This window comes from Camelus dromedarius, chromosome 29 (assembly GCF_036321535.1).
Source record: "Camelus dromedarius isolate mCamDro1 chromosome 29, mCamDro1.pat, whole genome shotgun sequence".
Taxonomy (NCBI): Eukaryota; Metazoa; Chordata; class Mammalia; order Artiodactyla; family Camelidae; genus Camelus; species Camelus dromedarius.
The window spans coordinates 17,339,973-17,366,044 of record NC_087464.1 but is presented as its reverse complement, the minus strand read 5'-3'; the positions used below and the strand labels follow the sequence as shown (position 1 = coordinate 17,366,044).

The 26,072-nt window shown below is 45.9% G+C and overlaps 1 protein-coding gene across 3 annotated transcripts in view; it reads right to left on the bottom strand.

The window, feature by feature from the left end:
* ALPK3 (alpha kinase 3) overlaps window positions 1-26,072 on the bottom strand; it is a 47,647-nt gene that overhangs the window by 20,346 nt on the left and 1,229 nt on the right. For 2 of the 3 annotated variants that reach the window (XM_031440625.2, XM_031440627.2), the window contains exons 2-5: window positions 22,137-22,175; window positions 18,319-18,440; window positions 8,026-8,143; window positions 6,213-7,452 (exon numbers count right to left, since the gene is read on the bottom strand). In XM_031440625.2, coding sequence (XP_031296485.2) covers window positions 6,213-7,452; window positions 8,026-8,143; window positions 18,319-18,440; window positions 22,137-22,175 — 1,519 coding nt within the window. The remainder of the gene's footprint in view (window positions 1-6,212; window positions 7,453-8,025; window positions 8,144-18,318; window positions 18,441-22,136; window positions 22,176-26,072) is intronic. The other variant, XM_031440626.2, reaches the window with a different exon arrangement.

The following is a 26,072-nucleotide window of genomic DNA, read 5'->3' as shown; positions in this document are numbered from 1 at the left end:
AAAGATTTTAGGGGGAAGATTTTAAAAGACAAATTCAATTTCTTTAACAGTTATAGGCTTATTCAAATTATCTTCTTTAATTTTTGCAAGAGTTTTAGAAGTTTGTGTTTTTTAAATTGTTTTATTTAATGTTAATTGTTGAACTTGAGTGTTTTTTTTTTTCTTCATAGTAGTCTTCTATTATTCTTTTAATGTTTGCAGGGTCTCTAGTGATATTCCCTTTCATTCATTTTTTTAAAAAAAACTTTGAGATGTAATTGACAAATAAAATAGTATGCACTTAAAGTGTACAACTTGATGTTTTGGTATATACTGTGAAATGATCACAATCAAGCTCCTCTTCCATTCTGAGTGCAAGTAATTTCTGTCTTCTTTCTTTTCTTTTTCTTTTTCTTTTTTTTTTTTTTTTTGAGTCTTGCTAGAGGGTTATCAATATTATTGATCTTTTCAAATAACAAGATTTTGGCTTAGTTTATTTTTTTCCTAGTTTTTCTGTTTTCAATTTCATTGTTTTCTGTTCTTTTCTTTATTGTTTCTTTCCTTCTGCTTGCTTTAGGTTTATTTTGTTCTTCCTTTTCTAGTTTCTCAATATGAGAGTTTAGATTATTGATTTGAGATCTTTCTTCTTTTTTAATATTTAATGCTATAAATTTCCCTTAAGACACTGATTTGGCAGCATCCAAAATTTTAATGTATTATAGTTTCACTTCCTATTTTACTTCTTTTTTAACCTCCATTGTTTCTGATGAGAAACCTGCAGTCATTTGAGTTGTACCCCTATAAATAGTGCATTATTTTTTCTCTATTTGCAAGATTTTGTTGTTATTGTTGTCTTTAGTTCTTAGCAATTTGACTATAATGTTTCTTGGCATGGAATTCCATGGGTGTTTCCTATCTGCTGAACTTCTTGATCTGTAAGTTTGTGTCTTTTGCCAAATTTGGGAAGTTTTCAGACATTATTTCTTTACATATTTTTTTCTGTACCACATTCCCTCTCTCCTCTTCTTCTGGGTACCCAGTGACATGAATGTTAGACATTTTTATATTCCACCACAGATTCCCTGAGGTTCTGATCATTTCTTTTTCTATTATTCAAATTGAATACTTCTGATTATTAAAATTAAAAGTCAAGTGCACTGACTTTCCTCTGTCGTCTTCATTCTGCATCTTGCCAACCAGCAAATCTTCTTATTTCAATTATTGTATTCTTCAGTTCTAACACTTGATCCTTTATGTTTCGTATTTCTTTGCCAAGACTTTCTATCTTTCCATTTATTTCCAGAGTGTTCACCCTTACTTTTTGTCACATTTTTGTAGTAGCTGCTTTAAAGTCAGATAATTCCAACATCTCTGCCATCTTGACATTAACTGCATTTTCACATGCAAGTTGAAAGTTTCCTGATTTTCTCATATGCTAAGTAATACTTACTATATCCTGGACATTTTGAATATTATGAGATCTGTTCTCCTGTATAAATCCTATAAAGAGTATTAATATTTTTGACTTAGCAATATACCTGGTTGTGTTCAGGCTGCAAGTTCTGTTCAACCTTCTGAGGTTGTAGTTTCAATGTCAGTTCCATTTTCAGAATCTTTGCAGTGCTATCAGATCTGTCCTATATGTGTGCCACCCGGTGGCCAGTCTGGGACTTGAATGATGGTCTCAGTTCTTTTCTCAAAGTTCTTAATACGATGTTCAGAACCAGATCCACACACAGCTTGGGAATAAGCCCAGGAATTTATAAACAGCTTATGAAGTCACTTTCCTAAACTTCTTCCTCCCCATGATCTACCCTTTACTTTCTGGGTCCCTAGGATTCACTTTTCCAGTCAGTCCTCTGGCCAGATGGATGGGGCTTCATTTACCCCTCTGTCACATACTTTCACACATGAGCTGGTGTCTTGGCCACAGAAGAATACCCAGGAGAGAGAAAAAGCAACAGGATTGATCCCAGCTCCTCTGAAGGGGGAAGGGGGGCCGATTCTCCTCTGTCAAAGTTTTAGATCTCCGTGGCTTCTGCTACCACTACTGTCACTACCAGAAGACCGCTTTCCTATCTCTCAAGCCTGATCTAAAGGGCTTCTCCTAGAGCTCTCTCTGTTCATACTAATGCCTCCCCTCATGAAGGCAGATCACCCAACCCTCCCTCCCTGAACACCTCCTGCATTAACTTTCACCACAGCCTCTTTGAACTTATGATTTGGTGTTAAGTCTAATCCCCTTGATTCATTAGGTAATTCCTTAAGGCAAAGATCATCTCTCTCTTCAAGCCCTCCCCCTCAACAGCTGCCAGAAAACACTTATATTCATGTATTTCCTGAAAATCAAAGAGCCCTAATTATAAGAGGGGTGTTCCCACATCTTGAGATGATCATCCTCAGGACTTACAGGATTTCTCAAGAAGAGACATTCTGAGGGCTTAAGGCATTCAGCCATGCTCTCTCATGCCTATACTGTCCGCTAGGAGGATCTGAGCAGATGGGGTGTTTCACCACATCCCCAAGCCCCTGCACCTCAGGTCCAGAGATCTGAACCAGTCTCAGAGAAGATCTCAAATTAGGGTACAAAAAGCAAGCTTTGAGGGCATTGAAGGCCAGTTCCCATTCACCAAGTGCCTTTAGGCAAGTCTGCTTCTGCCCAGGGAAAGTGCTCCCTGAATAGCGTGGCTGGGCTCAAGGAGAGGGTCTCTGGGCATTCTTCACAACCCAAGAGGACTCAGTTTTATCACCTGCTCCTCATTTATAACCAAAATGGAAGCCTAACTTGAGCTGCCAGAGATAACCCTTATTTCCAGGAAAGGAAATCAGGACAGAGTAGGGGAGCAGCAGTATTATATCCCAGACACAGAGACCCTTAAAATATCTAATGCTAACAAGATATATGCTGGACCCATATGAAGAAAATAACAGAACTTAAAAAGAAATAAGAAAGAAGGCCTGAATAATGGAAGTAAAGAAAGAAAGAAAGCTAATGTTAAGATAATGATTTTTCCAAATTAATTCTTCTACTTAATGCAGTCTCAAAGTACCAACGGTATAGAGACAGAAAGCTGATTAGTGGTTGCCTGGGTCTGGGGTTGGAACAAGAATTAACTGCATAAATGAACAAGGATATTTTTAAGGTGATGGAAATGTTTTAAAACTGGATTGTGATGATGGCTGCACAACTCTGAGTTGTATATATTGAATTGGACACTTTAAACAGGTGAATGTTATTGGTATATAAATTATACCTCAATAAAGCTGTTTAAAAATATATATCAGCAAATTCTACTAAAAGACCATTCAAAATTCAAATCTGACTAGTCTTCCATGAAAGGATTTAATAGGCTTTTGATCTTATTAAAAATAATTAATCACTTTTTTTTAAAATGTGGTTTTTAAAAATGGTGAATATAAAGATACAGGGTAAAAATCAATGGTATCTGGGAGTTCGGAAAAATTCAAACAATGATTCTAAACAAGAGGCATAAATAAGAGAGATTAGCTCAAAAAATGTTTAAAAGAAGTATAAGAGGGTTGCTCTGCCAGAAATTAAAGCTACAATAAAAATGAGATCATTCTGTTATAAAAGTCAATAAACAGATTAATGAATTATGATAGATTTATATATGGGAACAAAAAGTCTTTAGTGGATATAAAAATTAGTATATAAAGAAAGAATCACAAACTAATAGGAAAAGGTTGACTATTCCACAAAGATTGATATTGGGGGAAATTACCTACTTATTAACCAAAAACTGAGCTAGAGACTGATGCTATGCTATACTCCCCAATAAATTCCAGGTTAATTTAAACGTCAAATGAAGGAATTCAAACAACAAAAATCATAAAAATATAGATTTATATTTAACTAACCTTGGAATAAGGAAGGAAAACATAAACACTTTGGAAGAAATGATAAAAATAGGCATATTGTGGCATCTACATAACCACTAAAAATGATGTTTTTCAGATAATTTTAGGAACCATGAGAAAATGTTTATGAAATAATCAGGAATAAAGAAAGCAAGATGTAAAACTGAGTAACAATGTAAATTAAATTTAAAAAATAATAAAATGCATTATAAAAAGATTGGTAGATATACCAAGATGTCTCTAGGTGGTAGAATTATAGCGAATTTTTACTTTTTCTTCTGAATTTTTAGAATTTCCCCCCATATTTTTTACTATGGCCATGTGTTTCTTTCACAACCAGAAAAATAGATTAAAAAAATATGTATATGTATATTTAGTAGAATGAGAACATTAAAAACCAGTCAAATTCAGCCACTAAAAAGCAACAGCTTCAACATTTACATAAATGTTAAATGCCTTTTTCACATGTATGATATATTTACATTTTTTAAGCATAAAAAAGTAAAATAAAAGTCACAAAAGCTCTTTGCAGGAACAGCAGAACCTCTGTAGACAGCTTCTCCTGTACCTGCACTGCCCAAGCCCATTCTTCCCACATTTGGGAGGCAAAGAGGGTCTTGCCGTCCTGGCTGTGATATTTGCCACTGCTGTGGGTGGAAAAGCTAGAGTCACTCACAGCCTTGGCCACCAGCCTGGTCTCTTTCCAAATGTGCTCCCCAGGAGGGGTCCATGAGGGCCATCCCTACAGTAGGCCCTGCTGTCCAGCCTGTGGGCTGTCAGCCACATGGAGGGGCCCCACCTGGGCCACTAGGAACTCACCTCTCCATCTCCTGAAATCTCCTGAGACCACGCATGCAGGGGTGAGAGTCATGAACAGAGTCCACAGAGTTTGGTTTGAGGTTCACCCCACTCCAAAGACCTCTGAACTACTGTCCCCACAGACTAACCTCAGCACCCACTGAAATAAAACCATTTCCCCTGACCACCCTTAAAACTGGTCTCTCCCTCCTGCCCTGTGAGAGTTCTCTCCATGGGAAAGGCAGCCCCCTCACCCCCCGTTCCCCACCAAGCATCCCTTTCCCATTGCCCTCCAGGAGATACTGCGGGGCTTGTCCCTCATGTGTTTCCCTTCACTGTTCTAAGAAGCCATCTGTCCTCTGCCCTGACTCCTATGACACACTGCTTGCAGCTGCTCCTTCTGTTGCCTGGGACCCACGCTCCTGTTTCCTCCATCCCAAGAAACAATGTCATCTTAGTTCCCGCCAAAATGCTGTCTCCACTTAGGGTTGTCAGATTTAGCAAAGAGAAACACAGGACACCCACTTAAATTTGAATTTCAGACAAACCACCACTAATTTCTCAGTATAACTATATCCTATCTACTTTATCCACCCCACTCCCACTCCTGAAATGCTTTTTCTTTCTGCCACTCGTAAGAAATACTGTCTTCTTTCTGCCCCACTATAAGTCACTCCGTCTCTCTAAACTCCTGTGAAATAACTGCCTGCCGTTTGCCCCCTGAAACATGAAACACTGACCAAATGGGACAAACTGTTTCTCTTCTGTCAATCCTCTCAATCCCGTTCCTCCCTTCCCTCTTTCCCCCCCATCAAACTCCTTAATACTTAATGTCACCCATCTGCCTCTTTCTTTGAAGAGTAGATACACCCATCTCCACACAAAACTTCTTTCCTCTGTTCACTACCTGATAGTCAGAAAATGACAGCACTTCTGTTCCCAGCTAATACCTTAAACTTACCGCCATTTATTTCATTCTTAACATGCACCAGGCCTTGTGCCAAGCACTCTGGTTCTCACAACAGCCCTACGAAGTAGGCATTATTACTATTATGGTTTTATGGCTTGCCCAAGATCACACAATTTTAAGGGTAGTCAGATTTGCATATAGGTTACCAGATCCAAAATCTTAGATAAAAACCTGGGTTAAGCCAGAATTTTCTGGATATTGGATATTTTTTAAATATTCTAATAAGCATCCAGGTCAAGATCCACTGCACACTACAGACACTCATCACTCTCTCCCTCCCTTTTCCTCCCCAAAGAACACTGTCTTCCTCCACTTCCCTCTGGGGTACAGACCCCTGGCAGTGAACTCCCATGCTGTCAGAGAAAAGGGTCACTGTCAGGCTGTGCTGCCCACATGCCTGGCATCTGGGGACTGCCTGGAGAGAGGGCCAGACCTGTGGTCCCCTGCTCCTGGCTGGCACTCCATCCCCACCTCACCCGCTTCTATAAATATCCCGCTGCTCACTGGCTGCCGAGCTGTTGTAGCAAGAGTTTCCATGAGGTCAGCTTCCCTGAGTGGCCTCCAGGCACCCAACACCCATGCTTACCTTTCCTGGAGTCCTGTGGGCTGCTCGCCCCTGCAGTGGGCTATCCCGGGTGCTGTGTCTCCGCCGGGCGGGGGGTGTGGGCACTTGGGCAGAGGCCTGAGGCGTGGCCTTCCCTTGGTCCTGGGCCCCAGGTTCTGGATCTTGACTCAGGGAAGAATCTGGCTTGCTGCTGGTGGTGGGCTCCCCTTTGGGCTTCGGAGGGGCAAATCTCTTCCTGTTGAACAGCTTAGTCTGCTGAGGGGCTGAGGACATGGGCTGGCCAGGGGCTGCAGGCCCCCTCTCACCTCCAGCCTTGCTGGGTGCCTTCCCTGAGGGCATCTCTCCAGGGGCCCTGCCGCTGGGGGTCTGGGACTCCTCCCTCCCCTGAGGCCTGACTGCCCAGGTGCTCTCTAGATACATGTCCTTCAGGGAGAAATACACTTCCTGGTCTGGGCCTGGGACAGGGGCTGCGGCAGGGACATTCTGGGCCTGGTCTTGAGTGCCTGCAGCAGAAGCAGGCTTCCTGGTGCCATCCACTTCAGAGGACCCAGGCCCTCGTGCGGCCCTGCCTCTGGGCCGGGTCTGAACCTTCTCCGTACCCATGGGCCCCTGTGTCCCACGGGAGTCAGGCTTGTCTGAACTGGGGACATAATTTTCAGAGAAACGGTGGCTTCGAGCTGCCTTCTCTAACTCTGGCTTCTGTAGACCTTGCTTAGGTTCTTCATCTTTCTTTTTCTTCTTGGCCCCAGACTCCTTTCTGGGGACTCTCTGAGGCCCCAGCTCCATGGCCTCACAGATGTATGTTAACAGGCCATGCTCCCCATCCTCCCCATTCTCAGGGGCAGCCTCCCCATTGGTGGTCACCTCTCCTGAAGCAAAACTGTTGATCAGGCCCAAACCTGCGTGTCGATCAGGCTCAGTCTCTCCTTCCTGCCAAACCATGCGAGTCCCATCCTCGGCCTCCCGGGTTGGGGCTGAGGGGGCTGGCACCTTGGCCCCACTCAGCCGCCGCTTTCGCTGGAAGCGGTCAGGGCTGAGCTTGCGCAGGGTGTCGGCCTCTCCCACCACCTCCTTCCCGTGCTTCCAGCTCTGCTCAATCTCCCGCAGCTTTGCTGCAGCCTTGCGCTTCAGCTTGGCAAACCAGCGCTGGTGGATCTTGTACTCAGTCATGGTGCCCACCTCCAAGACCCCTGAGCAGGACACAATGCCTTTGGCATTCCGGGCAGAGGCCTGGTAGATGGCAGCATCTTCTTCTCGACACCTAGAGGGAGGAGCATGAGAGGGAGGTGAGAGCCCCCACGCCCTGCAGCCAGGGCCTCCCTGAGTTGGGTGTGCTGCCCCACCCACTGCCCATCCTGCCCTGAGTGCCACGCCCTGCCTCAGATGTCACCACATCCAACACTCTCCATTACAGCTGAGGAAACTGAGGCTGGCAAGAGGGTGGGAGCTGACCAAGGTCATGCTGTTCCAGGAGGGATTAGACTTGGGGCCCAGGAGAGCTCCCATCAAAAGCAGGTGACCCACACAGCCCCTCGTGAAGTAAGGATGACACAGGAGCTTTTTTTGGCAGCTGACCTCATGGAAAATGTTTCTGTGGGTCAGGACCTCCACTGGTTGCGCTCAGCTCTCTGGCTGTCAGAAATACTCCCACCCTGGCCTTAGGAGATCCCAGACACTGGCAGGCAGACACAATTCACCAGGTGGTTCAACTCAGCTGCAGAACCCTTGATCCTGCCTGGACATCTTCATCCAGCTGACTCCATTTCTGAGGGCAGGCTTGGACCATAGGACCCTAGGGAGGGCGGAGAGAGCAGAACAGGCCCCTCTCCCTCACCTGTAGAGCTGCAGTGTGTGGCGGTTGCCCTGATGAGTGATCTCATATTTTGGCAAGCCACAGTAGCGGTCCAGCTCTGTATCATCCTTGTACCAGGTCACCTCTGGCTCTGGGTATCCTAAGAAGAAAGCGGGAGATTTTGTTGCAGGAAAACCAGTTCCAAAATTGTGGGAGGAGAGAACAGAAGGCCATGGCTTCCCCAGACCACCTGAAGGACTGGTTTCCCCAGACCACCTGCCCCAGGCTTGCAGGAAGAGGAGGTCTATCATATGGCTCAGCTTATTTTTAGAAGCTAGGCCCTGTCAAACATGAAAACTGTTCCCCTTCAGCAGCTAGAAGGCAAGTATAGAGGACAAACTTCCTAACTTCTGGTAAGAAGGGAAGCAGGGCATTTCCATAAAGCTTTGGCTGGTAGTAATAAGCTCCCTTTCCTCAGTGGCCTGTTTCACATCCTTAACTGTAATAACAGCTCTACCCTCAGAGGTCTTTCCCCAACACCCAACATCAACACCACTGCCAAGAGCCCTCTGTCTCCCATTCCAGGTTCCTGAACTGTTAGTATTCCTTGATGACACAGCTAAAACATCCAGCCATCCAACCAGTCATCATCCATCTATCCACCCATCCACACCTACCTTCCCACCCTTTCACTGTTGTGAAACTGACTGAGGTGTTTTCCCAGCCTCTCCTCTCTGGACTTCCAGCCCTATATACAAAGAGAGCTTCCAACTGTGAGAATCACTTGTCCCTGCCTCCACGGCCACATAACTGACTGGTCCAGTAATGTGTATCAGATTGTGTATCAGATAGTCTAATCCAATTCTTTGACCTAGTATTTGGGAATAAGAACCTAGAGACAGTCTACCCTAGTGTCTAGTAATAACTTTGAAAGGGTACAGCTGTGTTCTGCCACACGGACTGAGAAGCAAAGTTGGTCTACAGCGAGATGGAAAGTGAAGCTGACGTTCAGGATACAATAAGAAAAATGAGACAAGAGTCCCAACATCCTTCCAAATACTAGCTCCATTCCCTGTCTGGGTACAGCTACACTCCTACTTGTCAATTCCACAAGAAACCCATCTAAGCCTTATCAGTGAATTCTGCTTCATTTCTTTCTTTCTTTTTTTTTTTTCCCTACTAGGAAGTACTTTAATCTTTTTTCTTAGAAAAAAAAATTCCAGACACTAACAGTTCACAACATTTCAACAACAAAGTACTGGTTTAGAGAGGTTTCCGGGAGCTGGGGGTTCTAGAGTATTAGGAAGAAAAGTTGCTATTCTGCTTCACCACATATGGATGGCATAGGTCATAAATGGGAGACTTCTGGCTACTAAGCCAGTATCCGAACCCAGTGGAATGACATCTGCTTCATTTCTTAAGCTGACTCCAAGTAGTTTGCAATGATTATTAGAAATCAAAGACTCCTAAAACATATTCCCTCAAATATATATATTAGGTGTGTGCTGACTGCCAAGCAAGGTTATGAAGCTACAGAAGCTTGACAGACAGCTCTGTGCTCTCAGGGAACCTATTATACAACAGAGAAGATAGGACAGGCCTCCACAAAAGGCAGGGGTGCACATGCATCTGTGCACGCAGGCTCTGCCATCCCTGCTGTCTATAGGTACACTGCCCACATGCCTGTCTAAAGCCACCCTCACTGGATCCCATCTCCTCTTGATGAGATGTCTCATCAAGGACATCTCCTTAACAATTATTCCTCCTCTCTACTGTATCATCAAACTTTTCCTCTCTTATGTCATTCTTACCACATAGAAGCTGCTGTACTGTCTCCCTCCTTTTAGAAGAACTTCATTTGAGCCCACATCCTCCTCCAGCCCCTGCCCCCATTTCTCTGTTCCCTCCTTTACAGAGAAATTCTTTGAAAGAGTTTTCTGTACTCACTGTCCTCACTCCCTCTCCTCCAGTCAGGCTGTTGTACACACCACTGCACCAGAATGCTCCTGTCAAGGTCACCCATGACTTGCACATTGCCAAATCCCCTGGCCGTTCTGAAGCCTCGTCTGCCTCATCTATCAGCAGTGACCCTCCCTTCCTGAAACCTTTCCTCACTTGCTTCTGGATGCCACTCCTTCTGAGTACTCTCCCTACTTCACTGGCCACTTTTCCTAATCTCTTTCACCTGCCCCTCTTCACCACCTAGGCCTATAAATGTTAGATGCGCCAGGGCTCAAGCCTCAGAACCGTTTTCCATTCTCTATCCATATAACCTAGGGGATCTAATCCTGCCCTGCGGCCTTTAAATATCTATATCCTCATGACTCCCAAATTTGTATCTCTAGCTCAGACCTCTTCCTTGAACTCTCAGTTCTTATTTCTGACTGTGTACCTATCCCCACTTGGAGATCTAATCAGTATCAGACTTAGTAAGTTCCAAGCCAAGATCCTCATTCCTCTTTCCAAGCCAGGTCCCACATATCTTGGTAAATGGCAACTTCATTGTTCTGATTCGGCTCAGGCCAAAACCCTGGAGGAAATCCTTTATTCTTTCCTTTTTCTCACACCCACTCCATCAGACCATCCTAATGGCCCTCCCTTAAGAATATATCCAGAATCTGGTCACTTCTTGCCACTCCCCACCATCAACCTGGTCCATCTCACACCTCAATTTCTGCAACAACCTCCTTGCTGATCTCACTACTTCCATCCTGGCCTCTCTTCAGCCCATTCTCAGCACAGCATCCAGAGCCTTTTAAAATAAAATCAGGTCCTAGCACTCCTCTGCTCAAAACACCCTGACAGCCCCCATCTGATTAAGGCCCTCATGATCTTGGCCCCTACAACACTGGCCTCACCTCCTCTCACTCACTGCCTTGCTGCCGCAGGCCAGCCACACGGCCCAAGGCCTCGAACACCATGTGAGCATCACAGCTGATTCCTTCTGCCCCTGTTCGCGTGTGACCTCCTCAGGGAGGTCTTCCCTACCACCCTGTGTGAAACAGCGACTCTCTCTCCCTGGCCTTCTTATCGCTCTTACGTTTCTTTTTCTCCACAGAATGCATTGCTACCTGACAGATTATACCCTTATGAATTTGTTAGTTTACATGCCTCTTCTCCAACCCCCGGGGGAAAGAACAGCTCCGTGACTTGTCCGTGTTATTCGCTGCTATGTCCCCAGTTCCTAGAATAGTGCCTGGTATGGAATCAACACTCATTAAATATTTATAGATGAATGAATGAAGCAACGCACTAAGGGCTCAGGGTACAGAGAAGGGAACAAGCACCTCTGGCTGGGGAATCAGGGAAGGCTTTATGGCATGAGTGGCATTTGAAATGGCTGCGAAGGGCGGGTAGAATTTCAGAAAATGTGGGTTCAGTGCCTCTGCTTCCCTTTCATAGCACCAGTCACGATATTGTAACTGACTATTTCCTTGTCTGTCTCCCCTCCTAGACTTATGTCCTGCGTGAGTCAGAATCATCTCTTCTTCACTTCTATAACCCCACCATCTCAGACATTGCATGGAACATAGTAGTTAATTAATAAAAATCTGTTGGATGAGTGAGTAAATAAGGAAGGGCATGAGTGAGCAAACAGACAAGAGGTGAGTGGGAAGGGCATGCCTGACAGATGAACCACAACAGTAGAGTGTAGGGTGGAAAGCAGAGGGCATGTTGAGGAACTGCATACAGGAGCAGGGAGCAAGGGAGGCGAGGCTGCAGCTGGGTCGGCCAGGAACAAACTCTGGGCAGCCCTGACTGTAAAGCGAGCCCCATGTTTCCACTGTGAGCTAAAGCCCCTGGTTACATCACTGTGTGTGTCCTCACCATCCTGTGGGATGATCTCATCCCTACAAGGGCCCGGCTCAGAGCCTCCTTGACCCATGATCTGCCCAGTTGGGCCTCAGCCTCCAGGGCATCTGAGTCCAGTCAGGCTGGAGCAAGGGGGCAGGGACGGGGCAAGGAAGGAAACGCTGAATGGACCCCACAGCCATAAGCCTGGGGCCTCAGCCCCCATGTCACCTTTGGTGCCTTTTCACAAAGTGGAGGCCAACCTGTTAGCTTAGGGTTTGATGACAACAGTGGGTTCTGGAAACAACTTTATTTAGGGAGGAAACATTTCCTTGTCCCCTGGATAATGTGAACTGTACTCTAAAACACACAAAAGCAAGGGAGGTCCTTCACTCCCAGCTGCACACACACATAAGCCCATGTTTGTGCCCAGAGGTAGGTGTGCATACGCACACACTCAGCCCTGGCCAGGAGAGCCCACAGCGGTGGCCTTCTCTCCTCCCATTCACACCCTGACACCTCCGCTTCATGGCCAGCGTGCCTGAGTCCGGAGCTCAGCTCCAAGACTATCAGCCTCATCCCAACTATTCCTAGTTTGGAGAAGCTCAGATTCAGGAGAAGAATAATGATGAATGTAAATTTAGAGTTTTCAAAAAGTTTCAAATATAAAAGTTCATTTGGCCCTCATAACAATCCTGTGAAAAGAATTGTGAACATTTATTTATTGAAGACTTACTATGTGCCAGATACTGAGATGAACATTTTTTCATGTAATCCTCATTTAATCCTCACGAAAGTCCTATGAAGAATGTACTTTTACTAATCCCCAATTTCCCCAAGAGGAAATTAAGGCTTCTGCCCAGTCATCCAACTCGTATGCAGAAGAGGCAGAATTCAAATCTCTCTCTTCTACAAAACAGGCAGGGTGTTTGAATCTCTATTTTACACAAAAGGAAGATGAGACTCAGAGAAACCAAGTAACTTACTCAAGGGCACACAGCTGGCACATGACAAAGCCCTTGGTTTCCTTCTCCTTATTCCACTGCTCTTTCCACTGGTGATTCTGGGACCAGTATGTAAGTTTCTGCCCCCAGCAGTCATTATCTTAGACTTATTTCTTTAAAATGAGTATTTTCAGGAACTTAGTTCTGTCTGAAGGCTGAGTCCCTCTGTCCAGCCAGCCTGCTACTGATGCTTCCTTCTCCTGCCCCAACACACACACACACACACACACACACACACACACACACACACTAACTCAGAATCTACAACAGAGTTGAGGAGAGTAGGGGAAGGGGGCCACCATGCTGGATAGAGATGGGCAGCCTCAAGGAGGACAGTGGCATTCTGGCCAGAGGGCTCCCTGGGGGAGACAGGAGCCAGAAGGCCCAGTCAAGGATACTGTGAGAGGGAAGAACCTCACTCAAGGCCACTTCTCCAGGTCCCCAAGGACTTCCCCCAGAGCTCAGCCAGCCAGGGCACTGGCACAGACTCTTCTTCCTCACCTGGAATAGGTTCTGACCCACTGAAAAAGAATCACCTACTCCTGGCAGGGCCTTGGTTAGGCTGATTCACCCCAACCTCATTTAGGGAATGCTACCAGCAAGGAGGGAGGAAGGGCAGCAGGTGTGGTCACTCAGTTTCCATGGGACAAGCCAGGATCACCATACCAGTCTCACACGGAGGCCAGTCTCAGCCATACATCCATTCACCATCCTCTATTCTAGATGGGGGAGATCCAATTTCTAACGCTCTTTCCTTTGTTCTCTGATCTTTCTGCACCACCTCTCACCTACAATCTACATGTTCTCCTTGCTAATTAAGAAAGGCTTGTTTACCGTGTGTGTACTGTGGTGATCGTAGAGACTTCTTTCCTAATCTGCCAAATAAAACTCAGGTAACTGAAGACTTTTGATAGACGTGGGGTGGGGGGCAGGCAGAAGGAGGGAACTAGGCACAACCACGGACTAAGGTATGGATGCTCGAGATAGCTAGAGCCCTGGAACTCTGATAGGCTCAACTGGTAGTGCTGTAGATCTCAGCAGGCAGGTGCTTCTGAGCAGAAGACCACGGACCTGACTGGCCATCATGAGACATGGGCATTATGGCAATTGAGAGGATACATTTTGTTAATTTGAGTTGGGCTTGAGATGGGGATAAGCTTACTCCCATGATGAGACTGTGGGTATTCAATAAAACACCCCAAGATTCTGTAAGTCAGAGTCATGTCAGCTTCACGATGTTCTCAGAGTCCATGGCTACAAAGGACAGAATGGAAGAAGGAGAGATGGGAGGCCCCCGCAGCAGCTGCTGTTGTCAAGTCACTGAAGGTGCAGCTGAACGAACAGGCAATGTGGACAGTGGCAAAGACACTGATTTTGTCATCAGCACAGCCAGGTTCACCGTGGTCATGTTGGCAAATGTGCGCTGAGCACCTTCGTGCTGCTGCAGAGGCACAATGTGTCCGCTGGGTGCTCTATTCCTGCAGACCTCACGATCTTGTTCCGGAGAGAGATGTACGAACAAAGAAACTGTACTATAAAGACAAAGCAAGAGCTCTCTGTGCAAATGCTGGAGGTGGCCTCCTGGAGGATGAGCTGTTTGAGCTGGCCTTAAAAGATGAGAAGAGGAGGCAAAGAACAAGTGGGCTTCGAGGTAAAAAGGTAGCATAAGCACACCTTCTGTTTCCACTCTCCCCCCAAACCCACTAAGCTACACTAGTGAGGTTTTTTATTAAAAACAAATAAATAAAGCCACAAAGAAGGTGAGAACAAGCAAGGAGAGGAACAGGAACAACATTTTGGAAGTTGGAAAGCAGATGGACAAGTAGAAACTGACTTAGCCGACCCAAGACAGCTTAATTCTAAGCTAGCAGTGGGGAAAACTGAGAACTATCCTTTGAACACTGGAAAAGTCCCAAAGGGCATAGGAACTGGCAACCAGATACTTCTGGAACTGAGGGTCAAGGGGAAGGAGAGGTTAAAGGATGCGTGAAAAAACAATCAGATCTCTGGATCCCCTCACCCACTCCATACCACTGTAACTGCTCCTTCCCCACCTTGGCCAAAGATGAGGTTTATTATCTGGAAAGGTAAAACTTTGCCCTAAGGGTAAGCCAGCACAATTAAGGGCTTGAAAACTGAAAAATTTAATAGCCATATATATAAAATAAATGCTTTAAGCTGAGACCCACCCAACCCTCTAATCAGCATAGCTCCCGGAAAACTAGGGCAAAACACTAAAGAAACTTACTTTGTCAGTTCCCAACAGTGGCCGCCAGATCACCCTACAGAGAAAACCTGTTTTCAAGCCCCTTCTACTTGCTCAGAACTTCCAATCAGCTTTTTAGTCCCCATCTATTAATCATTATTTAACAGCCAAAGATTCCTAGATATCTGAGGAAAGCCTATAAATAGAAGATTAAGGACCAAAACAATTAAAAAGAAAAAAGCAAATTGGAAGAAACACAAACTATGCAGGGAGAAGGAAACTTTTAGAAAACTATCACTACTCATCCCACAAAGCTAAAAGAAGATATTATATTTATAAAAAGAACAGATGCTATGAAAAAGGATTTAAAAAGAACTCTTAGAAATTAAATTCCCATGATGACACTGTGGGTATTCAGAAGAGTTGAATAGAAGAGTTGAAAGATAACACTAAGGGAATCTCTCAGAAAGAACAAAAAGACAAATAGATGAAAGGGAAGAAAAGATAAGAAAATAAGAGAATGAGTCCAGGGCAGCAGACATGCATGTAATAAGAGTTCCAGAAAGAAAGAACAGAGAAAACAAGAGGAAGAAATCAACAGGAAAACAATCTCAAATTTCCCAGAACTAAAGGCCATCAGTTTCCAGACAGAAAGCGTCCAAGCACGCTCCAGGATGAAAAGACACCCATATCAAGATACATCATTATGAAATATCAGAGCACTCTTAAAAACTCCCAGAGAGAAAAACCAGTCTCATGCAAAGAATCAGGAATCAAACCGTCTTCCTGTTCTAAACAGTAACATTGGATGCTGGAAGGCAATGCAGTAATGTCTTCAGAATTCTGAAGAATTCTTTTCAACTTAGAATTCTATACCTAGCCAAACTCTCCATGGAGAATAAAGTAGGGGAAAAAAAGACATTTTCAGACACGAATTGTCTAATAAAGGAGAAAGAGACAGATGTGGAATACAAAAAAACAAAACAAAACAGGAAATCTACCACAGGAGAGGTGAAGGGAGAGCCTAGGATGACAACTGTGCACCAGATACAGATAGCAATTAAATCTCACTGGAGCAGAATGACTCAAAGAGTACAGAGGTCGAGAGTTGTCATCACATTGCCTCCTGATGTTGTACCATCTTTGGGACCCGATGAAACCACTGGAGGATGTAGCTCAATAAAGCCAGAGAGTAAACCAAAGAAAGGGAAGACATGAGGTCCAGGAGACTGAATAAAACCCAGGAGAAAGGCAAAGGGAAGGCCTAGGATAACAGCTGTGTATTAGGCCTAAAAGGCCACCAGTTCAGATGGAAAAATAGGGACGTCTCCGAGGGAAGTAACCGACAGTACTGATGGCATTGACCTTGTGAAAAGTCACTTTAAAGGCTATTAGAAGCTATAAGAAAAACTAGTCATAGACACCAAAAAGCTAACTAACTGAAAAATTAAAGAAAGTACTAACTTTAGGAAAAACAGAAGAAAGAAATACAATCATAGCATACTACAATGTTTGGTTATGAATAATACTGCACAGGTGTAACAAGGTAAACAGAAATACTGATTTAAGCAAAAATTATGATATAGCTCTATTGAGAAGATAAGTGAGGGGAAGCTGAGAAAATAATGGTGAAGAGAGCAAATTCCCTCTCTACCGTAACAGGAAGACTAGACAGCATCTAAACCTAAAGACTCAGAAGTTAGCAGTATTCACATATTACTCAGCATTATAGAAATGTATATACACCAGAAGAAAGAGTTAAAGGCTGAAAACAGTTGTTTCTGGGAAACGTTGGGTGAACAGGAGGAGTGAACTTAGATATTTTTTGATATATGCATTTTAGCACAATCTGAAGCCTTAAGCTTTTGCATGTATTAATTTGATAAAATAAAAATTAATTGTCTTTAAAAAGAAGGATTAAAGACATTCTATATAGGGAAGATAGCATATGAAAAAGCAGAGTTGTGAACAAGCCGAGTTTTTCTAGAAAACTGTTAGTGCCCAGGAATGTAACAGGTGCAGGCATAAGCAAGCAGCTTCAGATGCTGCAGAGCAAAAGCAGTATCTCCTCTTCACCAGCTTTGTGGGCCTTGTGGTCACCTAAACTGTTCTAGTTTCTTTCCTCTGTAAGATTTGACTAATAACAGCACTGCCTTCATAGAGTTTTGAAAGAATTCAATGGCAGATGGAAACAGATGAATTTTTGCAAAGCATGTTACGCTATACAAAGGTAAGGAAGGCAGGCACATCTCTGTCCTGCGGAAGTGTTCTCGGCTTCGAGCTTGGAGGGTTCCGGGCAAGGCAGAAAACTGCCTAGGGGAGCCCAATCCCAGGGAAGCTGTTCAGCTGCCTGGGGCAGATGAGGTCCCCAGAATCAGAGCATATCACAGCTGGAAACCACCAATGCCATGATTTACTAAAACAATGGGCTCTTGGAGAGAACCCTGACCTACTGGCTGCAGAGCTGGGAGAGGTAAAGCACCTGCTGGGGAGTCCTGCAGGCTGTGAAGCAGGTGGAGTTAACACAGTGGGAGAAGCTGCTGGGAGGTCTGGGGGAGGGGCAATGCCCAGGGCCAGCTTCCCAGTACTCTCAGCTCTTTCCCCCACCCTCCAAGGAGTGTCACTCTGTTTCCCATTCTACCAACTTATTGCTTCAAATTCCACCATGGAATTCAGTGACATGCACATAATGACAGTCTTAATTTCTAACACTTATATGATACTTACTGTGTGCCAGGTACTGTTGCAAATGCTTTGCATGAATTAATGCACTCAGTCTCACAATGAAGTTCCTACTATTCTCATCCCCACTTTGCAGATGAGGTGCTGAGAGGCCATATAACCTACTCAGTATCACATAATTGGAAAGGGGACGAGCCAGCATTCCAAGCCAGGCAGTCTGTCTCCAGGGTCTGCAGTCAGAAACACTATACATCACTGTCTCTCAGGCTTGAAACTCCCAAGACTCAAACTGCTCGACTATAAAATGGGGATATTTGAGGGAAAGGCCTCAAAAACTTTTTTCAATTGGAGAGCTTCTTTCCTTGGAATAAGATTCATCAGTCATGCATATATATATGCCTGAGGGTGAGGAACTTTTAGGGAAGACAGGTTTGAAGAAGAGCAGGGTGTATGTGTGGCTCCAGAATGGGAGGAGAAAGGGACCCCAAGCCACATAGGGAGATCAAACTGGAGAGAAAGCTAAGAAGACAACTGTCAGCTTGCACATTTTTGTGCACATAGCCAACCCCGTTCCATGCCTGTCCCCACAGCCCCCTTGGGCCCTGATCTGTGCAGCAGTCCTGGCATGGATCATACAGATGGCCTCGTTACCTGTGACGATGCAGGTGAATCTGACGTCGCTGTCCTCAGACACAGCCCGGGACTTGAGCGTGGTCTCAAATAGTGGCTGGGTCTCCTCTGTTAGCTGAGCAATGATGGAGCAGAAGGTGCTCCTAGGAAAGGCAAAAAACTACTCAGAGCAGTCTTCCCCCATTCCCACCACAGTATACCACAGCCTGGTGTTGTCCAAGGCAGCTTAAATCTTACCATGTCCGTCCGTCATCTCGTGGCCATGGCTCTAGCACCTGGGCAAGTCTTTCTTCAAAAGAGACTAGGTCTCTTGGCCAGGTCAGGAGCAGGGATGTTACCAAGGGGCTGAATGGAATCCTGACTCAGACTCATTACAACAGGCAGGCTTCTGACCATGGACCAGGCTCCTGAGCATGCCAGACCACCAGTCCTGGCATCCCCATCCCATCCTTACTGGGGGGGGGCCTGGCTTCACACTCCACCTTTCATCTCCAGGGAAGCTCGTGCACAGAGGAGACACACACATGGATAGGCCCAGCCTCAGAGATGGAGACCCCAGCACAGCAGAGCCTCCATTCATGCCAAAGAGGGAAAAGATGGCTAATCCCAAGGATCCATAGGCCTAGGAGCTCAGGGGCCTCTCCTAAAGCTTCAGCTCAGAAGAAAAGCCCCTGCATTTGTAAGCATAGGCCCATAGTAGAAAAGAATAAGCTGGCCGATGCCAGGGGTCTAGACCCAATGGTGGACTGTAGCTCCTAGGAGTATCAGAAAAGAAAGATTTAAATGAATTCTGACCCTAAACAGGGCTACAGACCTACAATGGAAAGCCAGCCATGGCTCCCTTGTTCCACCCTTGGATACCACATGCTCAAGCGAATACATGGCTGGCAGCTCGAGGACCAACCAGCAGGACTGCCACATCCAAACAGATCTGCTCCTGCAAAAGCCAGGGCTTTTAGTTCCCTTGTGATAGTCCATCTCGCAGGATTCAGGGGCATTTGTGGGCTCACTGAGTCCAGTACAGACTCACCAGCACTGCTCAGCATTGACAGCCCTCTCCTGCCTGTGCACACGAAGCAAACCACCATGCCAAGTCCTTTCATGGGCCAGCAGAGACAGTGCATCCCTAGGCGTGAAGTGTAACCACATAGCCAGATTGTATGGTGCACAAGTCGTGCCCAGCCCTCCTCCCCCTCCCAACTCACACACCCTATTGTGAGCAGCAGGGAGGACTGTGAGGGTAATGTGAAGAGGAGCAGGAGGAACTGTGGTGGGAAAGACAAATCATTCAAAGCTGCCCTTCTCTGTGCCTCAGAGGAGGGGTGGTCGCCCGCGGGCAGTGTGTGTCACCCACGACCTGTCCATCAGGGCAGGTGAGAGTCTGGGAACACAAGCAAACAGGAGCTGCCACCCTACTTTGTGGGGAGGGCATCCACATTCAATTTATCATTTCTGTGGGTGTCATTCTGGACTTGAGTTTGAGGAGAAAGGCTGCATCCCAGGAACAGTGTCTAGAATCAAGGAAGACTTCTGCACTGATTGGGGTCCAGCTGTGCTTCCTGGACAGGAATGCAGATGCCTGGGCCTTCGGAAAGTTGACAGGAGTCCTCCCCCACAAAGACTACCTAGAAAGGGGATCCCAACTTCTCATGTGCCTGAACACTTGAGTTGGGACTGCATTTAAGACTTCCATAACACTCTCTACAACACTCTTGCCTAGAACTTACTGTCTAATAAGTAACTTATTAGAACTAGGAACTGTCTTTTCCTTTCCCTTTTAATCCACTCAGAAGTAGTGGATCCTTTAGGATCTAAACTATCAACTCTCTGGAACTCAGGAATTACAACATCTGAAAACATTTCTTGCTGCTCTCATACTAACAGTAATTTCTGACTTTGGGGAATATCAAATCCCAACCAACAGTTTCTGGAGAAAATTGCCATGCCAAAAGTAATCAGAGTTCTACAATTTTGCAGCTAATTCAAAACATCCATAATTATGTCCTCCCTACATAATTTGAATCCTACCCTACTCTTGAACATGAGCCTGGATCTAGTATTTAGCTTAGGCTCTTAGGGATGAAGCCACTTGGACATGAAGTCTAAGAAAATAAGCTACTGGGTAAGAGAAAAACAGGGAAATTATGCTTCAAGAAAATTTGCAGACGGGGGTAGGGTGTAGCTCAGCGGTCGAGCAGATGCTTAGCATGTATGAGGTCCTGGGTTCAATCCCCAGTACCTCCATTAAAAAAATTAAGTACACTTAATTACCTCCCCACCAAATTAAAAAAAAGAAAAGAAAATTTGCAGAGACAAGTGCTCATGCTAGATATTCAACAACAGGTATTTATGTTATTTCATTATCTTTTTTTGAGTGAGAAAGAATGCTTATCTTCCCAAACTTTCCACACTAGGTCCTAAGCTATATTATAAAAAATGTTTACATTGGGAAATCATAAGTAACTGCTGAAAAGGATAACTAGAAGAAGGCCTTCTAGGGGAGCGGATCTGGGGTGTATTTGAGGGGGACAGGGAGAGTCACTGCATACACCATCATATTTTATTGCATGTCACCGCTTTCTGACCCCACTTTCCAAACCACGTAGATGTGGGATGGACTCTGAGTGTGCTGATTCCAGTCCCTTGGAAAGCCAAGAAATCTTCACATCTGGAAATGGTCTGGTCCCACCCTGACACCTCCAAGTCCTTCCAGTTCTGTGACTTCATAAGGATATCAGAGCCTAATCATGTGCCTCTACAGAATGCCAGAATCACTGGTTTACAACACGTTCAAAGGAACCTAACCCTACCCTTAGGTTTGGTTATTCACCTTGCTTTAAATAAACTTCCAAGATCCTCTCTTTCAGCACTTACCATGCTCCGCTTTGAATTAGTTGTGATACCCTCTCTTCCACCCTTTCAGACCATGAGCCACTCGGAACAAATGTCCCTCAGTATTCTCCCCTATCAAAGGAATTGTACATGGTAGATACTAACTATGTCTGTAGACATTATCAGCTGTTCAGAAACCAGTTAGCTACTCAGAAATCTTTCTTGGTGTAAAGAAACTGTAGTCATCTTTTCCCAAATCGACCAGAGTCTGGGATGAGGCCCAAGTGGTGGGAAACCTTCCCACTTCGATCATAAATGTCAGTTCAGCCAGGGGCAGAGAGCTGTCCCCAGCTCAGGAGGCATGAGGACAGTCATTCAACAGGCAAGCCTTGACCATGGGCCCTACTCAGGCACTGCCCTGGCTCTGAAGCAGATTCAGAGAACAAGCTAATGCAGGAATATGCTAACATGGTATTCCCTGACCTTACAGAGTTCACAGTCTGCAGGGGTGGAGAGGAGCCAAAGGAAAGGGAAATTCAGAGAAAGAGATGATAGAAGGAGAACTTCAAGAACAGAAAAAAAAATTTTTTTAAGGTAGTAGCCAGGGTTAGAAGATAGACAATAAGGTATCAAACCTAGATATGTGGTTACAAAAACCATGAAAACCTAGGATGGGGGAGAAATGGGTCACATGACTGGTGGCTCTCTGTTCTGGTCCCATAGTGCTTCTCCCAGGGGCACAGAGATATAGTTGCAGGCGTCTTGGGAACCCTTGCCTATTTCTGGGTCACTGCACCCCTTTCAAATGGTCCATGCAAGCATTAACTCTGGCCCCTGTGAGACCCATGCTCACATGAGTGCCCTTTCACACCCTCCCCAACCACCCTCCAGCCCTCCCTTCACCACATGCAGCCTGGTTAGTGCACAAGCAATCACCCAGAGGCCCCTCAATGCCCAGACCCAAGAAAAAAAGCAGTCAGAGAAAAGTAATGCAATGGTGCGTTTACCTTCCAGAGCTGGGGTGAGACAACCGGTTGCTTGATAAGCTAAGCAAAAACAGCAAATGGAATCATTAGGCCAAAAAAGCAAGGAGAGGAGGAGGCGAAATCAACAACAGTCGGCAAAGAATTAATCGGCCACCATCTGGGGCCTAAGGGCCTTTCTATTAAAAGGGACCAGCTGTCTCAGTTGGCCTGCTCCAGCTAGCAAGTGGCCTCACCACCTGACACCAACGTATCTGAAACCAAGAGCTCGTTAAATGCAGCAGAGTCCAGGGACGTGGTTAGGCAGGAAGGAAGCCCCTCGGGGCTGCACTTTGAGAAAGGTGTGTCCTGTGTACTTGAGTCACTTATAGGTGCCTGGCATGTTTCCCCAGCCCGCAGCACACCAGCTCCTGCTTCAACCCTTGATCTTTTGGGGGAGAAGAGCTCCCATTCCTGGAAATCCCCTCACAGGCTGGAAAGGAGATAGGTGGCTTGGAGAACACCCATTAATATGTTTAAGTATGGTTAAAGAGGCCACGCAAGGCAAACCAGCTGGGAGAGTAAAAAAGAGGAGAAAAACAAAGCGGTTAATTCAGCAGGAGCCAGGAGGCACCCAATTTGGTCAGACTAGCACAAGGTCCGTTATGCTTAGAGGCCCTGATCATTGATCCCTTCTGCCCTGGGGCAGCTGAAAGCAGACACCAGCTAGGGACTGTGTAAGCCACGAGGGTGGAGGCGTTGAGGACCTACACAGGGCCTCCCCTTAATGGATATCCAGCCCACTTGATATGAGCCAGCTTTTACCTCTGCCTCCGCTTTTCCTAACATAGATATCTCCAGTGGAGTCTGGGGCTGCTATCTCCCACAGCTCTCTGAGAGATCCCAGGGCCACTCTATCCACACACATTCCTTCAGCTGTCCCCACCATGAGAATAGCTTTTCCTTTGTTATCAGCAACCCAGCCTGCTCCATGGAAGTTTCAGTCTACATATCTAACTACTGACAGCCTGTATCTTTATAACCAAAATATCCAAACTCATCCTCTACCCAAAAACACGGCTTCCACTCTAATGCTCCTGTGTTTGTGTATACCGCCAGCACTCTCCCAAACTCCAAAGCTGTAAATCTGCCATTTTGGTCTACTCTTTGTCCTCCCAAGCCCAGTCAGTCAATAATCTCTTCTCTCTACTCCTTCTGCTGTGTTCTGATCTAGACCCTTATAGTTCCATATTTAATGACCACCTCAACCCCTGTTCCTTTACCCCTCATATCACACCATCTCTCTGAAAAAAAAAAAAAAAGCTACAACCCCCCCACTGTATATTACATTGTCTACACTCCTTGACTGGGCACTTAAACCCCTCTATCACCTACTCACACTCCTACTACAATCATAGTTCTCTACTTTCCAACACTCAGGTTCCACTGTAACCAGACCTGCCCTTCACTAGCATGGACACGGCCACTCCTGGCCTCTGAGACTTCAGTTTTGTCCTCCCTGCTTGGAAAGCCCTCCCACTTTCCTTCTGCTCATCTAAATCCTGCCCACCCAGGCTTCAAACCTAGATCTTTTCGTAGCTTCTATAGTTCCTAGCACAGTGCTAGGCATACAGTGGGTCTTCAATAGCTGTTTCATGGAAGGAAGAGAGAGAAAGAGGGACAGGAGGGAGGGAGGGAAGGGAAGTGCATCTTTCAAACCCAAAGGGTCCCACCCCCAAGAGGGAGCTCCTGCTCCAGAATGAAGCTGCCTTTGCTCAGAGCTTTAAAAATCCCTCAGAGGCTGTGAGGGTAGAACTTCCCATGGTTTCAAGGCACTGGCCAACTGCATCCTTTCCTGACCATGAACTTCGTTTGCCTTTCTTCTCAAAATGGAGAGATTTCTCCTTTGCTGAGTCTGGATCTCCTCCCTGGGAGAAGGAGAGCATCAGCTCTCTAATTCAGACAGAAAGTGACAGGATCCACAGTTTCTGCCTGCAGGTGGTGATGGTGACCCCTCCCTGGCTCTCTCTAGGACTGGCTGTAATGCTCTGCCCTCTGGCTCCAGGGTCCTGCTTTCTCTAGGCTTCACCCTTAAATAGTTAGCCATGTCAGGAGTCCTGAGTGATGGAGGAAACTTGTCTTCAGAAGGTGGGAGATCTTTGTGTACCCTGCTGACTGGGCCAAAGGTAGGCTCAGGGCTCTCACCCTCAGGTGAGAAGGGAACTCCTCATTTACTGATTATGAGGGGGTCAGAATCAGAGACGTCAAATGTTGGAGCAGAAAGGCCTAAAAGACCTATTCGTTCTATAGAATGGGAATTCAGGGTCTAGGAAGGAAAGGTCTCTTCATAAAGGAGAAAAGGGCAGGAGGGACGAGGACTGGCCATGGAAGCTGCAGCCACCCATTTTTTCCTGGTTTTCATATATTCTGGGACATAAAACGCCCTCAGAAAGTCCTGGCCTGATGCCCCAGTTTCCCTGAAAGTTCTAGATAACCTGCCTGACTCAAGCAAAATGGAAGAGGTGTTACAAAGCTGTAGCAAATATCATGAGTTCTGCTGCTCCTCTGAGCCCACATGGACCAGGGCCTCCAAGACATGATGGGGCAGGGATTTCTGGAATTTCTAACTCCCTCAGAAGCTACTTAGTTATAATTGCATCCACCCAGCTGTGGTTCCTTAACCAACTCTAGTCTATCCATGCCCCACCTTCCTGTAGACACTGGATACCCCAGGAGGTAGGGCCTAAAGTTTGGTGGGACTATATGCATGTTGGACCTCTGACCCCAGTAGGTATTAGAAATATCCTTGAGCTGACTATGGACTCGAAACCTCTCCAGGCTTGTGGGGAAGGGAAGGTACACACAGGAAGATAGGTTCTAGACCTGGGCCAAAGCTTCTGGCAGCTTGGCCCCCAGCCTAACTGTCCATCAGCTCCCAGGAGCAGCCCACCCTCCCAAGGGCCCCCGAAAATGATGACTCACAAGCTCTATGAAAGATCTGCATAGAGGTGGACCCAGAAAATGTTGAAGTCAGTACTGAGTGGGACAGAACTTGTCTCTGAGGACGCTGGGATAGTCAGGGCTCATCTGGACTGGAGCCAGGGACAGCTGGCAAAGTTCTCAAGGGACCCTCTTTCTCCTTGTCTCTTTGGCGAGAGGCTTTTCCATAGGTGAGAGAAATCTGGCCCTCCTTGTCCCTCAGGACTTGTGGGGGTCAGTGGCCAGTTGGCTGAGGCAAAATACAGCCCATAGTATTGGGTCATAAAACCCCCTCTCCCACTGCCCCAACTCTGCCCCTACAAACACTCGTAAAGAGTCTCCTTTTAAGAACATACTCACTTAGGTCCAAAGAGACTTAAGCCAGACACTAATCTACCTGTAGTTCTCAGGCTGACACAGTGCTTTGTTCTCATTTGATGTGCAGTTAAAATTTATCTAACATACAACTGTCAGGCAGGCAGCTTTAGGAAGTGTGCACTCTTTTCCTTTTTCCTAACAGCCCAGATCCCCTACCCTCCCAATTCTGCCTGGTTTTCAAGCCATCCTGCTGCTGTCTCCAAGAAGGGCCCTGCTTCCCTCTTCTACTTGTTCCGCTGGTATTGCCAAAGGCCAGACACGGGAGGCAAAGCCCAGACAAATCACTGTGACAACTGTGAGACACGTGTGAGGCTCCTACAAGGCAGTAAGCTTCACCACGTACTGGAATAAACATACAAATTTCATTCCAGTTTTTCCATAGAGCCAGTGGTTGGGAGGAAGGGGCATTCTTTCCTGGCAACCAGGGGCCTTGTTGAGTTTGACTCAGTCACCAACACTAGCCCTCAGCCCTGCCCCAGACATGTGACACCATTTGACGAGTTTTATGCAGAAACCGGTTCCGGTTACATTTGAACTTTTCCAACTCCAAGGTCAACAGAACTCAGCCAATCCACGAGGAAGTGCTTGGAACTTTTCCTGAATGTCCTTGATGTCTGTTTTTCT